Source organism: Hibiscus syriacus, unplaced genomic scaffold (assembly GCF_006381635.1).
Source record: "Hibiscus syriacus cultivar Baekdansim isolate YM2019G1 unplaced genomic scaffold, ASM638163v2 tig00111851_pilon, whole genome shotgun sequence".
Taxonomy (NCBI): Eukaryota; Viridiplantae; Streptophyta; class Magnoliopsida; order Malvales; family Malvaceae; genus Hibiscus; species Hibiscus syriacus.
This window is the reverse complement of record NW_024063203.1, coordinates 345545-363364: the sequence shown is the minus strand read 5'-3', so window position 1 is coordinate 363364 and position 17820 is coordinate 345545. Positions and strand designations below refer to the sequence as shown.

Below are 17820 nucleotides of genomic sequence, written 5' to 3'. Positions count from 1 at the left end.
GAGATACCAATCATTACGGGTGTTCAATCGGTTTGTTCTATTAACCGACCGGACAGAACTTTAAAAGTTTCATTAACCTATTTTTTTTTCGTTTTCACCGTTACCGAATTGATTTTTTCAAAAATAATAACCTAAATAAACAAAATATAGTTACTCGATCGATTAACCAAATTAACTAAAATTTTAAATAATATATATTATATATTTAATATTTTTAGGTAATTCAGTTAATTCGATTAAAACCGAAATTTAAACACTCCTAAAGCCATTAATATAGAAACAATATATTAAATATTTAAAAATTTTGGTAAATTTGGTTAATTAACCGATTACGAATCAAATTAACCAATAACTGAACTTTGAAAAAATCATTAACTGTTAACCAATCAAATCTAAAATTAACCGACCGATTAATCGAATTTTTTTCAATCCAATCAGTTTAATCGATTAATCAAAATTTTAAACATCTCTGATAATCGTGATTTTAATTACTAAGTCTGCTTAATTTGGTTAAATCAACCAAGTTGAGTTGAGAGAACTGTCTGGTAATGAATTCCATAATGTCTGTAATGGGATAAGGTCCATTGATTTGTTTATTACAATGAAAAATTTTAATTAAGAAAGAAATTATTTGGGCCCAAATATCAAATAGAAAAGAAGCCTCACTTTGATTGAATGGACCTTAGAAATCGCTACAGCCCAATTTACGCTTTGTTTTCTCTGTTTAAAATCCCATTTTCAACGCTGATGAGAAACCCTAGAGAACACTTTGCCCTGAACTTCGAGGAGCGGCTGCTCAGATTCTCTCTCTCAGGTAACCAATATACATTTCGAGATTTCCTACGGTTTTTGTTTTCACTTATGGTGCCGATGTTTTTGCTATATCTTATACGGACTGCATTTTGATTAACAGTTGAAACGATGTCTTCGGTTGGTGAAGCCGCTTGCTCTTACGCTGCTTTGATTCTCCATGACGATGGCATCCCCATTACTGTATCCTCTATGCGTTTTCTTATGTTTTTATGATTCAACGATTTATGATTTGGATTTTCATTATTGTTATTGAAATGATTAATTTCCCGTAGCTGTGAGAAGTTGGATTTTCGCCAGTTTTCTTTAACTTTCCCTAATAGGCTGACAAGATTGCAACTTTAGTTGAAGCTGCAAATGTTCCGGTTGAATCATACTGGCCGAGTTTGTTCGCCAAGCTTTTCGAGAAGTGTGATATCGAGAATCTTATAACGAATATCGGTGCCGGTGGCGGCGGCGCTCCGGTTGCCGCTGCTGCACCTGTTGCCGCAGCTGCTGCTGCTGCTGCTACTGCTCCAGCTCCTGCTGAGGAAAAGAAGAAGGTTGGACGATAAATCACAAATGAATAAGAATTTGCATTTCATTTGTCACCGTTTATTCTGATATGTGTTGCTGTTTTGGTGATCTTGCAGGAAGAGCCAGAGGAGGAGAGCGATGATGATTTGGGATTCGGTTTGTTCGATTAGAAAGAACCTCTCAGTTCCTGTTTTGGTTACATTACTCGTTTAATGCATTAAGCTTTGACAGTAGTAGTTGTTTTGAGTTTTACTGTTATTTGTATTAGTTTTTGTCTATTTGAATCCTTTTTACGCGTACAAGTTTCGGACCAAGTTTTACCGTTGGTTATGAGTGCTGAATCTCTGTCTTTTCCATTGCCATTCATGATTTGGTGCTTAGTTTGTTGTTTTGATCCATAGCTGTGAGTACCGGATATAATCCGGAGATACTATTGTTCTTCTTTTGATAGTCTGGGTGATTATACGGCTCGTTGACGCAAATTTTCATGGCAAATGCAAAGTCGACAGCTACCATGGCAACAACAAGCTCCATTGCCCACATCAGTTCATCTCCATCCATATTCATGAACCATATTGCACAATATGGCCATGACCTTTGAACAACGATTGCAATGTAGCCAAAATCTCAGCACTATGGAGCTCTAGGCCCTAGGGATCCATCACTAATTATTTCTTGTTTAGCATAGTTACTCCAAACCACGTGCTTCTTGATTGCATCTCTAGGTTATTCCTGAAACCGCATAGTAGGATATTTTGAAACACAACTTGGTAATATAAGGTTATAAAACGATAGGAATCGGTTGCAATAAAAAATCTTATCGGCAACCTAAATTTTTAGGTTGGACATAATAATATTTTACGTTTAAATAAAAATATTAATTTTTCAGAATATTTTCGACGGTAAATCTTAAATTATGTAACTTTTTATGAAATGTGTGGTGAGAGACCAGAGGCGAGCATCCGTTTAGTCCACTTGTAGGTTACTAAATGAAAACGAAGATTACAATGTCATGCACGTTAAACAGTGCCGTTTGCCTATTTATTTTTGAAATAAATCATGTCCCATACAAAGGGATAGATCAAGGGGCGGGTATGCCTTCCGAAATTTTAAAATTACAATATATTTTATGTTTTTTCATATATTTTCTATTGAAAGTTTGATTTTATCTTCTGAAATTTTAAGTTTATCCTCTAAAATTTTAAAATTTCAAATTCATTCATTCTAACATAAAATTTTACGTCCGTCTTTACGCATACAATTTACTATGGATAAATTGATTGATTGATGGATGGTAGTAGTCAGCATTAAATAAAAGAAAAAAAAATGAAAATTTGATTCTCAAGTTGGCGGGTGTGATAGTGTCATTTTATGAGGGGGGAATGTATTAGAGAGATTATATCATGTGCTGGGAGTAGCAGTGTTCCACAATCTAGATTTGGTTGTCGTTTGCGAATATAAACTGATATATTATTTTTTATTTATATGATATAAGTATAAAGTAATATATTTTTAAAAATAACTCTCAACTATTTAATATTAAACGTTCAAACCTCTTATTTTTATAATCCTCGAACTCAAAACTTTAAAATATAATAATAATTTTTATCGATATCACTTAATTCGTGATAAACTAATATCTTTGGATATATAAACAGTGATATCGAACTCGAGTAACTCGCGATTTGTTGTCTCATTTACAGCCCAAATTATAGGTGTAGCATGCATCTTCTTGGTCCTAATTTATATATAATGATTAAACATTTGGAAACCCTTATATTAAATCATTCGAACCTGTATATTCAGGTGGATGGATACCCTGTTTATAGCATGGCAACACCAACAAATACTGGTGCCAAAGAGATGCTATCATATCTAGGTGCCAAGTCCATTGCAGGAGTTGATGGTAAGAAAGTGGTGGTAACTGATCTTAGAGAAGAGGCGGTCGTGTACATTAATGGCACGCCATTTGTACCGAGAGTTAAATAAGCCTGTCAATACCCTAAAGCATGTTGGAATTACTGGGCCAGTGGTATGCCATCTTAACTTTTGGTTTACGTTTTGTGGAAAGTTATTTAGCACCATTACTTCAGCTAACTTCAAGAATTGTGAAAAATGATGCAGGTGAAACACATGGAGGCACGACTAAAAGAAGATATATTGTCCGAGGTTAGACAATCTGGTGGTCGAATGCTTTTACATCGTGAAGAATTTAGTCCATCAACAAATCAGTCCAGTGTCATAGGATGCTGGGAAAACATCTTTGCTGATGATGTGAAGACAGCTGCTGAAGTATATGCCGCTCTAAAAGATGAGGGTTATAATATAGAATATAGGAGGATTCCGTTAACTAGAGAAAGGGAGGCTTTAGCGTCTGATGTGGATGAAATCCAGAACTGTCTAGATGAGTAAGTACACGTGTCTGCAGATAGTGCTTTGTTCATCAGTCTATTGAAGTTATTCCTGCAAAGTTTTTATTCGAGCACAGTTATTCTTTTTTAACTCAAAGGAAATGTTATTGTGAATGTGTTCTAATGTTCCTTCAAATTAAATCATTTTGTTGAACCTTGTAATTATGTCTTCTACAGCTCCTCAGATTGTTACCTCTATGTATCACACACTGGATTTGGAGGAGTTGCATATGCAATGGCAATCATTTGCTGCATACTGGATGCAGAGGTGAACATCGGTACATCCACTGCGCAATCATTGGGTGATGCACATCGACATTCTACAGCTGAAGAAAACGCACCATCCTGGACTTCTGATGAAGAAGCACGAAGGATGGTTGATTATCGTGATATACTAAGCCTTACAAGAGTTCTCATGCATGGTCCCAAAAGCAAAGCAGATGTTGATATCATTATCGAAAGGTCTCTCATTTCCCCCCTTTATTTATATTTTAAAGAATCAAAATGAAGTTTACCCTGCCCCTAGTCATTTAACATCCTACTTATCGACTTTTTTTACCCTTTAATGGTGATGGATTTCTTCTGTTCTATTGTGAAGGTGTGCTGGTGCGGGGCATTTACGAGGTGATATCCTTCATTACAGTAAGGCACTCAAGGAGGTCTGCAATGACGATGATGAGCATCAAGCATACATCATGGATATGGGCATTAAGGCTATGACTATGAGGTTAGTTCTTGCATAGTTGCTCTTGCTCTAAGCGAAATTTGATTTCACAGACTTCATCAAGTAGCTTAGCTTGCCCATTAGTGTTTGTGTTTTGAACGATGGGTTCAAGTAAAACTAACTTCAAGGCCATGGTTGTGGTTTTAGTCGGGTTTCTCGAATGCTGTTATTGCTGCTAAGCTTTGGAACATAATAGGCTTCGTTTTTCGTGTTTCAAAAACTTGTCCGTTTATATTTGCAGGCGCTACTTTTTCCTCATCACATTCCGGTCGTACCTATACAGCACATCTCCAACTGTGACGAAATTCAAAACGTGGATGAATGCAAGGCCAGAATTACGACATCTCTGTAATAATCTTAGAATCGACAAGTAGGTTCGACAGATTATAATGACCTTCAACATTCAAATGTATGTTTGTACGAATGTGCATGTATGTATGATGTATAGGTATCAACGCCTGTTCATAGCCTTTCCCTTTATGATTGATTGTTATACATACAGAGGGTTGTATCTCGAGCTTTCATCACTCGGCTGGTGGTGTTTAGAAGCCGTTTCATCGGAGCTTAGCCGACGTAAAAGTTAACAGGGTCATATAGGTTTACAAATTAAGTAGTAAACTGATCCCAAATATATTGTATTCGGTTAGAAATTCAGACTGCAAGAGTCTTGTTCATGTTTTTATTCTTTCCTTTCAGCTTTGTAATATTGCACGAATTTTGTCCTGTCCTAAAGACTAAACCTGACCCCAAGTTTTAAAGCCTAAACTTAAACTGAAGGCTTAATGTATATATATATATATATATATATAATGTTAATGTTTAAATTTGGTTCCATGATCTAAACCTAAAGAAAATAAAAAATAACAATGCTATACGGTATTAGTATTCTAATAATTGGGGAATGGCTGTGGAAGCTGCCATATGTCAACGGCAATGCTTTCACATGGGATGAATAAGTTTAAATATTTGTTTATAATTATTTAAATTATTTTATAATTATTTGAATTATTTTATAATTTTAATAATATGAATTTAAAATTTTTAATTATTTCACATAATGAATATCAATTTCAGATATAGGATGAAAAATCTGTGATTCGATATAACAATATATATATTTAAAGTAATTGCTTTAATACCCATCTCAATAATTTTTTTTTATTAGGCCTTTAATTTTTTGAATAAAATATATATTTATATCGATCTGAGTCGAGTGCAAATATAATTTTTTGTTCCTAAAGTTTTGGATTTAATAAAATCTTTTTAAACTCATATTGATTTGGATTCGTGTAAAAGATGTATATTTTTAAGTCACATTAGTTACAAATTTGATCTAATTTAACAGGTTGTAATCTCTGTATAAAATAATAAAATAAACGATTAAAAGAGAATAAAAATTATATATCATAAAAGTCAGATTTTAAAATAAAATTTTTATATCATAAAAATTTATATTCATAAAAGTCAGAAATTATATGCGAAACAATAGTTCAAAAGAAATACCGACTTACTTATTATCAAAATATTTAGGGTCAAGTACATAAATGGTCTTCCGATTATAAGGTACTACTTTATTAAGTCATCTGACTATTAAAAGTTACAAAATGATCCTCCGACTATAGAGTGTTGCTTTGTTGAGTCCCTCGACTATTAAAAGTTACAAAATGGTCACTTGACTATTCATTATATTCCAAACTCGTCCTTTACGTTAAAAAGTTAGCAATTGTCTAAACTAGGCGTTAACATGATGACTGAAATATGATAGTCGTTTGAGATTCTAAGATCAAGTTTTATCATATCATAATCACTAAGGTTAACATTCAACTCTGAATACCGTTAAAATTTTAACGAAAAAATGACGAGTTTGGAACATAATGAATAGTCAGGTGACTATTTTTATAACTTTTAATAGTCAAGGGACTCGACAAAGCAACACTCTATAATCGGAGGACCATTTTGTAACTTTTAATAGTCAAGGGACTTAATAAAATAGTATCCTATAATTGGGAGACCATTTATGCAGTTTACCCAAAGATTTAACTAATTATAAGTTAGGTTATGAAATCATTTACAATTCATGAAAAATTTATATTAGCAAGTGATCTACGTAAATCCATAATCAAGGTAATCATCCTTAATTAAGACAAAGATTCTGTTTCCCTTCCCAGTCATCAACATGTCTAAAACCCGTCAATTCCTACATAGATTTGTCGGTGTTTCATCCTTAAAAAACCAATGGTGACGGTGCCATTGAACCCTATATATTTTATATTTATTCTCCATCGTGTTCAACAATTTTCACCCTATAATTTTTTCCCTTAGTAGAATAGCCATCCCCCGCCCTTCTATGGCCAGAAGGCTACCGACCACCACCCTCCGCCTCTTCAGCCGTCGTCTCAACACCGCCTCCTCCTCCTCCTCCATTGCCGCCGGTTCCCGTCCCTCTAAACCCGAACCGGCCGCGCCGACGATCGTGGACCTCGATGATCACCGAAAGCTTTTCTCATCCGTTTCGACGTGGAAGCTTCTGCGTTCCACGGTCAACCTGGGGTTGGTCGCGAACGAGATGTTCGTTGATTTCGGGATGTGGGTTATGAATTCCAGGCTCGTGGAAACAGGTCTGGTGCGCGATGTTATATTGAAGACCGTGAAACACACGATGTTCGAGCATTTTTGTGCCGGCGAGACCACCGAGGAGGCCGGCAAGTGCGTCCGGAAAATGCACGAAGCCGGTTTGCGAGGGATGCTCTCTTACGCCGTCGAGCAGACAAGCAATAACGACGGCTGCGACCGGAATTTGGAAGGCTTTATTCGCAGCGTGGACCTCTCCAAGTCCCTTCCACCTTCTTCTGTAAGCTTTCCGTATCTTTTGCTTTAACAATGAAATCTTAGGGTTAAGCTTTAATGGAGCCTTATTAAACTGAATAAAATTAATGACTTGACCCTTAATATTTATGATTTGACCATAAAATTATAAATGAATATAATAAAATTTATGATTTGGCCCTTACAGGTAAGCTTTGTGATTGCAAAGATAACAGCAATATGTCCCATAAATCTTCTAAGAAGAGTCAGTGACTTACTCCGATGGCAATACAAAGATCCATCTTTCACTCTTCCATGGAAGCTCAACACTCTCCCAATTTTCACCGACATAAGCCCTCTTTACCACACACTCCGAAAACCAGAACCATTAACACCCCAAGAAGAACAAGACCTCGAATTAGCCCACAAGAGACTTCAAGATCTCTGCCGGAAATGTGTCGATCTCAACGTGCCGTTAACGATTGACGCTGAGGACACATCGTTGCAACCCGCCATCGATTACTTTACCTACTCCTCGGCGATCATGTACAACAAAGACGGTAACGCCACCGTTTACGGCACGATCCAAGCGTACTTGAAAGACGCCAAGGAGAGGCTGTTTACTGCGTCTAAAACGGCCGATAAACTTGGCGTGCCGATGGGGTTTAAGATGGTGAGGGGTGCTTACATGTCTAGCGAGAATAGAGCGGTTTCGAGATTCGGCTACGACTCGCCGATTCATGACAGCATCGACGAGACACACTCGTGTTACGACGAATGTGCCTCGTTCATGCTCGAGAGGATTGCGAACGGCAACGACGCGGTCGTGCTCGCGACTCATAATCTTCAGTCGGGGAAACTGGCGGCATCGAAAGCACGGGATCTGGGGATTCGAAAGGGGAATCCCAAGCTGGAATTCGCTCAGTTGTATGGAATGTCAGAAGCCTTATCGTTTGGTTTGAGAAATGCAGGGTTTCAAGTGAGCAAATATTTACCCTACGGACCAGTGGATATGGTGATGCCGTATCTTTTGAGGAGAACCGAAGAGAACAGAGGATTGCTATCTACTTCAAGTATCGATAGAGTTCTCATTAGGTAAACTGTTCCTTTTAGGGGTTTCTTATGACATCTATTGTATTCGTTTTACTGTTCGTGTTCGAGACTCATATGTTTTGATGCATGTTTTACCGTTCATGTTCGAAATTTGTGGTCATATTCTGATGCATGTTTTACTATTTATGTCCGAGACTCGTAATTAAATTTTGATGCATGTTTCGTTGTTTATGTTGGTGATTTATGATTATATTTTGAAGTAATGATTCGGGTTGTGTTTTGTTTTGCAGGAAAGAGTTGAAGAGAAGGGTAAAGAGCCTGCAATTTGGGAAGCCGGCAAAATCTCGTTGATAGTGCGTTGAATTTTTTTTTTCACGAAATAGTGGGATCGCCAGATTAATTGCTCAAGTGGTGTCCTCTACAGTACCGGGGGTAGGTCGCCATGCACGCCCGGCGACCTACCAGGTCGCCATGCACGCCCAGCGACCTGGTAGGTCGCCATGCATGCCCTGCGACCTACCAGCCAACGACCTCCATGCCCATGCACGCCCATGCACGCCCATCTCGCCAAAGGAGCACGCCCATCCATGCCCTGCTGCATGCTCGCCTGCTCGCGACCTTGCCGGGACTCCATGGCGACCTACACATGCACGATCTCCCCATTCTTCCCATGCATGAACCGATCCTTGGTCGCCCCGAGTGTCCCATGCATGAATCGTTCCTTGGTCATCCTTGGTCGCCTCGAGTGCCCCATGCATGAACCGAGCCCCGAGTGCATGGCACGATCTCCCCATGCATGAATCCTTGGTCGCCCCGAGTGCATGGCGACCTCCTTGGTCGCCGGGCGTGCATGGCGACCTAGGAGGTCGCTGGGAGTGCATGGCGACCTATGGTTGGGTTGTGCATGGCAAGCCACGTCGTAGGTCGCCCGGAAGGCATGGCGACCTACGGCCACACTGTTGATTTCGCCCTATTTCAGCAAATAATGTTGGGATAACGTTATTTCGTGAATTATTTATTTTGAGTGCATTATATCGTGAGTTTAGCCTTGGGAAGCCAGAGATTAGGTCACCTGGTTGCATGAAGGTGGAAATAGGCACACGTTAAAAGGATGTATTTTTGAACAGGTGGCGGGGATGGCCATTTTAGACTTAGTTTTTCTTTCCTTTTTTTAATTTTTTATTTTATTTTCAACGTGTGTGAATCCTTTTTGCCAGGCAGTATGAATGAAATTTGAACACCTTAATTTATATTCAAAAGTTTTTTTAATTAATTAATCTGGAGTAAGTATAAGATAATATATGTTCAAAGATAATTCTCAATCATTGAACATTGAACACTCCACTCCTGACATTCTAGCGCTCGAATTTAAGACCTCAAAAAATAACAATAATTTCTTTACTACCGAAGTCACTCAATTCATGCTATATTAAAAAGCTACACCACAATCATTGTTATATATAAGTATAGGATAAATTAGGGCAGGGATGAGTCAGAAGGACATGGGGCAGTTGTTTGTTTAAAATTTTTAATTTTTCTTATATTTTAAATATTTTTTTTATAGTTTTATCAATAATTTATTTTTTTATTAAAATTTTATAGATTTAATTTCTAAAACCTTTTAAGTTTATCCTCTTAACGTATTGAGATTTGAGAGTGAATATTTGTATTAATAATCGAATATTCTCTTAACAAAAATTATTGTTTATTTTGATTTGTTCTCATCACGTTAAGTGTTACATTTGATAGATTAATGTGATAATACAGCTGGTTTTAGTGATCGATATATTTTAAGAACGAATGATATAACAATCATAAAATATGTTATAAAATAAAAAAAAACTCCTAAACTTTGCTATTTTGTTTAGTTATATATATATATATATATATTCAACCTACTGAAATACAAAATTAATCTATGCGTATATTATTAAGAACAAAATTAGAAAACTTGTATTGTTAAGTCAAATTTTAAAAATTAGAATTTTGAAAGAAAAAAAAAAGTCTTATAGATTCAGTGACGAATCTAGAAATATTTTTCAGGGTGGGTATATATGTTAACAACATAAAATTTTTAAATGAGACGAGTATAAATAAATAACTAGTAAAAAAAATTTAGATTTCAAGATGAACATCATTAATAAAATACAAAAATTCAGATTTTAGGTATTCACCCTACAAAGTTGGGCTCCGCCAATGTATAAATTAATGCACAACATTACTTTTATGATTAATCTTTGTATAAAGGAAGATTACTTTTATAATTTGAATAATAATCTATAATTTTTTAAAGGAAAAGCGGGCTCATTAAAATGCATTTCATCCAAATAGGAAAGGAGATGCATGTAGGTTTATGTGCTTTGTTTAGAAATAATCTATAATTGGTTAAATTGCATGTTTAGTATATAAATTATCAGTTTTGATCCATTTTAGTACCTAAACTTTCAATTTTTTCAAAATCATACCTAAAGTTTAGATCTTGTTTCATTTTAGTATACTTGCTCAAATTTAATGTTAATTTTTGAAGAAAAAAAAATTAAAAGTTTAGGTACTAAAAAGGATCAAAACTAATAGTTTAGGTATTAAACATGTTAAGTTTATAGCGGTGGGCACTAAAATGAAACAAAAACTAAACATTAGGTGTGATTTTGAAAAAAAATAAAAATTTAAGTACTAAAATAGACAAAAAAATGATAATTTAGGTACTAAATACGTATTTTACGCTCTATAATTTTAAATTATAGTATTGGTCTTGGATCAACCGGATTATTTTCAAGATTAAATTTAATTCGATTCTCTTTTGAGTATTTACCATTTTCCAAATTAGTTGATATTACCATATAACTTTGGGTATTCTTTTTTTTCATGTTCTTATTAGTTTTACATTGATATAATGACGAAAAATATTTCAAGTGTTTGGTTGAATAATCATTTTGACTTTATATATATATATATATATATATATTGGAGCACTTTAGTCCCCACCTTTTACTTTAAGGTAAAATAGCTCCTGGTGGGATGTAATTTTTAACACTTGTTGTTAACATGATAAATCTTATGTCTCTAAAATTAATATAATTTTTTTGAATTAGCTTGTATCATTTTATAATAAATTTATTGTTAATGTTCAAAATGTAACTCATTTCATAATGTCATTTAATTTTATTATAAATAGTTTTAAATTGTGCTTTAAAAATAATGTTTTTGTCCTCACTATTTAGTCTATAAATAGCGGACAATTTTACTCTTTAGAGATATCCTTAAGATAATTACATTTGTTTTGGAACACTCTATTTGGTTTTCATAAAGTTTTTCTTGAGTGTTGTTTTGAGTAGAGAGAAGAGTAACATCACTCAACTTCACTCCATCTTTCAGGTATACGAAATTTGAAGAGTCGTGCTAGCCTCAGGAGATCATTCATCCATTACACACATCAGAACGAATTCGCTTCTAAGGCAGTGGTTAGTACCATAACATAGTTTATCGATTTTTTGCTTATATATTTTATATTGGATTAATTAGAAAATAAGTGCCCAAGCTATACCATTTTTTAATACCCCAAATTTTGTCTAGTGACTAAAATGTAAGTTTTAAAAGTTTAGTGTCTAAAGTATAAACTTTGAAAAGTTCAAGGACTAAAAATATAATTTTAAAAAGTTATATATTTTAGCAATAAATGAACAATTTGACCTAAAACAATGATTTTGGTGGTAATCAGATTTTCGATACAGGATTTATGTTAAAAGCTATAAAGCGTTCAAGTTCGGTATAGAAATCGGATAATAGGATCGAACTGTAATTTTACAAAATTTGAAGGAGGTTAGAGGATGTTTGGAAATATTATTTCCATATTTTAGATCAGCGAAATTTAGCTCAGTCAGATTTGGTTGAAAAGTGAAATTTTTAGTGACTAAAATGCAAATTTCAAAAATTGCATGGCCAAAGTAGAAAGTCAAAGTCAAGTTTGTTCATCTTTGACTAAGGAATATTTTAATGGAAGATAATGCAATGACAATTGGTAATTTTTAAGATTCATTAATGGTATTTTTGGTATTTCTCATTAATTGAATTTTAAATTCAATTATATTATTAAAGTACCATATTTTAAGGTTAATTTATACTAGAATAATCAAGAAATTTAGTACAATTTCAGTCATCTCCAAGATCAAGGCCGAAACCACCATTGCTTCTAGGTGAGTATTTTATTTTTGATTTTTAAGCTTACATATTGATTTTTGGACTAAGTTGTGAAATAGAGAATTAATCGACATGAAATTCTCTATCACTTGGTATAAGTATTACATGGTGAACAAGCTTTTGTGTTGAGATTAAAAGTTAGGATTTATGTAGGGTTTATGGAGTTTGAGGAATTAATGAAAGATTATTGTGTTTTTAACGTTGAAGATTAATCCTCAAGCATGTATGTTGTTTAAAATCAAGTGTAGAGTGATCTAAAGCATTCGACCACTTTAGGGTTTTAGGGATTGATTGAATATCGATTCAATTTGATGTTGTAATGGTAAGAATAACATATAATAATATAACTTGGCCTAACGATTTTATGAACAAGGGATGTGATTAGTATATGTTTATAGTTTCGGGTAAAATTGGAATATTCAAAAAGTTTGAGGACAAATTTAGAATGGTCATAGTTTCGGGATGAAATTGAAATGTTCAAAAGTTTGATGCCTAATTTAAAATGATAGTCATAGTTTAGGGAGGAAATTGAAACATTTGAAAGTTCAAAGACTAATTTAAAATGAGAGTTATAATTTGAGGACATGTGATCCAATTAACTCTATATTTTATTATATATTTTTCAGTCAATACTAATATCTCGTTTTACGGAATATATTTTCCAACAAAATTATTTTTTAAAATTTAAAAAAGTTATTTATTAATGTTTCATTGTTTTGCATTAATATTGAAGTACACACGAACTATCATGTAAAATTATAGCGTTAACATCGTCAAAATTCTACTACTTAATCCCCATTTTCATTAAAAACAAAATAATTTATCATATAAAATAAAGGATCAAATTGACAATAAATACAAAAATTAGGACTACATTCATCATTTTAGGTTTGTAAAAACAATATTGGATTAACCAGTGAGCCTCAAATGCAACGGCCTCTCCTATAGATATCCAGATCCATTTAACCAAGTAACCAACTTCAAACCATCTTCCTCAAATCATTGATATTAATGGAAAGGGGGTTTCAAAAGCTTGAAGGCTAAGCTCGTTAAGGTCCGTGTTTGGTGAAACAATGGCAACAGAAACTAGCCCTTAACCAAACCAACCAGCCTTACCTTTTCTCATTATAAACCATTTTCAAGACCCCATCAATTCAGCATCTTCTTCGATCTAGTCCTCAAATTCCTCAACAAGCTCCCAGGTTTCTATTTTTTCCTTATGACTTCTTGCATGGATGTTTTTAGTTTCGTTTTTAATCATAATTCATTGATTGGTTTGGCATTTCTGGAATACCCATTTCGTATTATTGTGAAATATTGGTGGGTTTTAAATTTCTCCTCTTTATCTTCTCGTTTACATTTCTTTCTTTAACGTGTTTCTTAGTTCGAAAGTCTAATGTTTGAATCGCGTAGATGATAAAAAAAGGTTCAATTTTGTTTCTTTTAGCCTTTTCATTAGCTGATTACACTTTCCTCTTGCTGCCTATAATTGTTGTTATTAAATAATGAATTTGGCTTTCTTTCTTATTGATTATGAATTGTGATTATTATTTTTTATGACAAATTATATGGTATATAGTAATGGTATATGCTCATAGTCTTTCAGAAACTAAAGTTGTCATATTATTCTGTAAATATATTTTATATATATATATATATATATATATATATTTAAAAAAGCTCCAGCTTGCAGCAAGGTATGTCTATATGATACTTTCATCATTTTAGATTGATTCTTTTTATGATGAATAATAGAGTTGATTTACTCGTCTTTGTTATCGTGGCTGTAAGATTTTTTTATTGATTTCTTTTGCTGCTACCAGATTCGGCCTGTGTACCTAATCGAACACATTCCCGGTGCTTTTCCATCTTGAAGGTTAGAAGAAAGTTAGTCGGTTTGCCACTTGTTATTCCGTCTCGTCTTTGAATAGTAAAATGGAAAGGGGTAGAGGAATCGACGACAATGAACCAGGACCAGTTCATATAGGACCACCCGTGGACAGATATGGTTTTATAAAGCAGAATGCTAGTAATAGTAGCGCTGCGGAAGGTTTAGCAAAGAGTAGGTTAGTGATTCAATTGGAAAAGTTATATTTTCTTTAATTTTTGTTTCGAGCTTAATTAAGTGATATGAGTGTATCTGTCTTTATGATTCTATATTTTGTGCTAACAAACATTGATTTTGATTGTGTTTTATGGTGATTGGAAATATGCAGGGAAGCTAGAAGTGTAAGAAAATGGAGGAAAATGATTGGGGTTGGTGGGAGTGATTGGAAACATTATGTGAGGAGAAAGCCTCATGTCGTTAAAAGGCGTATAAGGAAAGGAATTCCTGATTGTTTAAGGGGTCTTGTTTGGCAGTTGATCTCTGGAAGCAGAGACCTCTTGCTGATGAACCCAGGGGTTTATGAGGTACTTGTTTTAATTTCTTTCAGGTTTAGGCATTCTTTTTTTTAACGAACCGTACTATTTTGGAATACTATGGCCTTTGCTCGACTTTCCTTTATGCCTTAACATGCAATGTTACTTATTTCTGCTAAGTTCTCTAACAGTAACATGGGTGAAAATTGGTCTGCTTCCATCTTCATTATTAATTTTCATTTATCCTATGTTTTACAGTGTTTTCTAACCCAAATGCGACCTTTATGTGTTTAATTCTTACCTTTGGGTAAATAAAATTTGAACTTTCTCCTCCTGTTCCCTTCTTCCAATTTCTCTCTTTATTTCTTTCTTTCTATCTTTCCTTTTTTTTATATATAACGAAAATCTTCTTCCTTGTTGTACGTGTTCTTTGCTGACGAACTTTCTGCGTTGCAGCAACTTGTAATTTATGAGACATCTGCATCAGAACTGGATATAATTCGAGATATATCCCGCACCTTTCCGACACATGTTTTCTTTCAGCAGAGACATGGGCCTGGCCAAAGGTCCCTTTACAATGTTTTGAAGGCATACTCTGTCTTCGATAGAGCTGTTGGCTATGTCCAGGTTTGTCCTGCGTAGTTGGTGCCCCTCGTATTCATACATGTCTAGGTTAATAATGATATTGATTTTTGTCAAAATGCAGGGAATGGGGTTTTTAGCAGGTCTTTTGCTTCTTTATATGAGCGAAGAGGATGCATTTTGGTTATTGGTTGCATTACTTAAAGGAGCTGTTCATGCTCCTATGGAAGGATTGTATCAGGTATTTATTGTATTAAAACCTTTTTTTTCTATCTACGACACGGGATGAATCATTTTATGTTATTTCTGTCGGTTATTTGAAAATGTGTATGCACTGGGTAGGTCGGGCTGCCTCTTGTACAACAATACCTGTCTCAGTTTGAGCACTTGGTGAGGGAGCAATTGCCAAAGCTGGGTGAGCACTTTAGCCGTGAAATGATAAATCCAAGCATGTATGCTAGCCAGTGGTTCATAACTGTATTCTCTTACTCGTTCCCGTTTCCATTGGCTCTCCGAATTTGGGATGTATTTCTCTTCGAGGTTAGTGATTTGAAATATGGTATAGGTTCAAGCATTCGAATAAATGAAAGAACGGAAAAACGAAATAAATTTCATCTTTTGATATTCCAGGGAGTCACGATCGTCTTTAAAGTTGGTTTGGCCCTTTTGAAATACTGCCATGATGATTTGGTAAGTAGTTCAACAACAATCTTTAATTTCTTGAGGTCCAACCAATCATTTTCCTTACATTGCTACAATGTTACATTGTTCATCAGATACATTTACCCTTTGAGAAACTCATTCATGCTTTGCGCAACTTCCCGGAGGATGCAATGAATCCCAATATATTGCTGCCCATGGCTTATTCGATCAAGGTTCTGCCTCTCTCGACACAAAATTTTATGGCTTTAACTACTTTAAAATTCTTTTTATAAGATCTGCATGCATCTCTCCTGTGCGACGATGATTGGTTATTCGGATTATGTAAAGAGTTAACTTAGAAATGTTATTTTACATGCATCTGTTGATGAATGGATTTCTGCTTGATGACTTGCATATTGTATTGAATTTGCTCGATGCAAGACCTGCTAATGGTTTCTTGCAGTAAAACAAGTGACTAAAACGTTTTCGAGTTAAGTCGAGAGATTAGTAATGAATGTGCAATCATCAATGGAACTATACTTATGTTCGAGTGGTTTGCAGGTATCCCGGAGCTTATCGGAATCGAAAATCGAGTACGATAAGAAACATGGAAAGGCAAAGGCGACAATTGAAGAGTAAACAAGTACATTGAAGCAACCACTGAAACTGTACATTGTTGTCGGGGAGGAAAGGTGAACTCATCTTGTAAGAGACCAACTAGGACATCCCAATAATTAGTGCATTCATGTATTTATAGTATGATGTATCAAATAATATATTAGTATCAAATAATCTTATTAGTTAATTAATCGATCGAATTAGAATGATTATATCGAGAAAATAATGTTATTAGTACCAACTAGTTGTTTCATAAATTTATAATAATTTTTTTTGATAAAAAATTAAACAAAAATAATAATATCATGACAAATTAAATAAATAAATACATATTTTTTACTTACATAAGCAAAAGGAAAGTCACACATCTAGTTGTTTCATGTATAACGGTCGACGGGTCGAGTGACTAATAAAATAAATTCATAAAGTATAATATTATAATTACAATTTTTATGATAAAATATATAGATGTTCACGTGATTATAGAGTATTATTTTGTTGAGTTCTTGATTATCAAAAGTTATAAAGTAATTATCTCTCTATTATCAAAAGTTACAAAGTAATTCATTGACTAAAGGTTGTTGATTTATTAAGTATATTGACTATTAAAAGTTATAAAATAGTAACCTGACTATTTATATTTTTTAAACCCATATTTTTCTGTTAAAAAATTGACGGTCGTATGAGTTTGACATTAATCTATTGACTGATATATGATAAAATTTGATCTCAAAATCATTTGAGTTGTCTAATATTTTGAGATTACGATATCATATTTTATCATATTACAATATATAAGTTAACATCCATCTTAGTTTACCGTCAATTTTTTAACGGAGATAGATGAGTTTGAAACATATCAATAATCAATTGACCATTTTATAACTTTTAATACTTGAAGACTAAAAAAATTAATTTCCTATAGTCAGAAAATCACTTTATAACTTTTAATAGTCAGATGACTCAATAAAACATCTTATGGTTAAAGGACTATTTCTGTACTTTACCCAATTTTTATCATTGAAAGACCAAAAAAAATATTATTAAACTTTAGTGACTAATACCACAATTTACCCTAAAATTTAAAATTTTAATTAAATT

General features: G+C 34.0%; 4 protein-coding genes across 5 annotated transcripts; all 4 read left to right on the top strand.

Moving 5' to 3' along the window:
* Nucleotides 1–742: 742 nt before the first annotated feature.
* Nucleotides 743–1688, top strand: LOC120172441 (60S acidic ribosomal protein P1-like). The gene is made up of 4 exons (XM_039179893.1): nucleotides 743–814; nucleotides 914–993; nucleotides 1134–1352; nucleotides 1443–1688. The coding sequence occupies exons 1-4, from the start codon at nucleotides 748–750 to the stop codon at nucleotides 1494–1496; spliced, it is 420 nt and encodes a 139-aa protein (XP_039035824.1). The 5' UTR covers nucleotides 743–747; the 3' UTR covers nucleotides 1497–1688.
* A 2269-nt stretch (nucleotides 1689–3957) lies between these two features.
* Nucleotides 3958–5045, top strand: LOC120172525. The gene is made up of 4 exons (XM_039179969.1): nucleotides 3958–4199; nucleotides 4336–4464; nucleotides 4703–4831; nucleotides 4964–5045. The coding sequence occupies exons 1-4, from the start codon at nucleotides 3973–3975 to the stop codon at nucleotides 5043–5045; spliced, it is 567 nt and encodes a 188-aa protein (XP_039035900.1). The 5' UTR covers nucleotides 3958–3972.
* Nucleotides 5046–6789: 1744 nt separating this feature from the next.
* LOC120172430 (proline dehydrogenase 2, mitochondrial-like) lies at nucleotides 6790–8365 on the top strand. The gene is made up of 2 exons (XM_039179884.1): nucleotides 6790–7312; nucleotides 7475–8365. The coding sequence occupies exons 1-2, from the start codon at nucleotides 6809–6811 to the stop codon at nucleotides 8363–8365; spliced, it is 1395 nt and encodes a 464-aa protein (XP_039035815.1). The 5' UTR covers nucleotides 6790–6808.
* Nucleotides 8366–13505: 5140 nt separating this feature from the next.
* Nucleotides 13506–16903, top strand: LOC120172431 (EVI5-like protein). 2 transcript variants are annotated; one of them, XM_039179885.1, is made up of 9 exons: nucleotides 13506–13718; nucleotides 14340–14582; nucleotides 14733–14928; nucleotides 15334–15504; nucleotides 15584–15700; nucleotides 15802–15999; nucleotides 16090–16149; nucleotides 16236–16334; nucleotides 16663–16903. In XM_039179885.1, the coding sequence occupies exons 2-9, from the start codon at nucleotides 14452–14454 to the stop codon at nucleotides 16738–16740; spliced, it is 1050 nt and encodes a 349-aa protein (XP_039035816.1). In that variant the 5' UTR covers nucleotides 13506–13718; nucleotides 14340–14451; the 3' UTR covers nucleotides 16741–16903. The 2 variants fall into 2 exon arrangements, with proteins under 2 accessions (XP_039035816.1, XP_039035817.1); XM_039179886.1 differs by lacking the exon at nucleotides 16090–16149.
* Nucleotides 16904–17820: the final 917 nt, after the last annotated feature.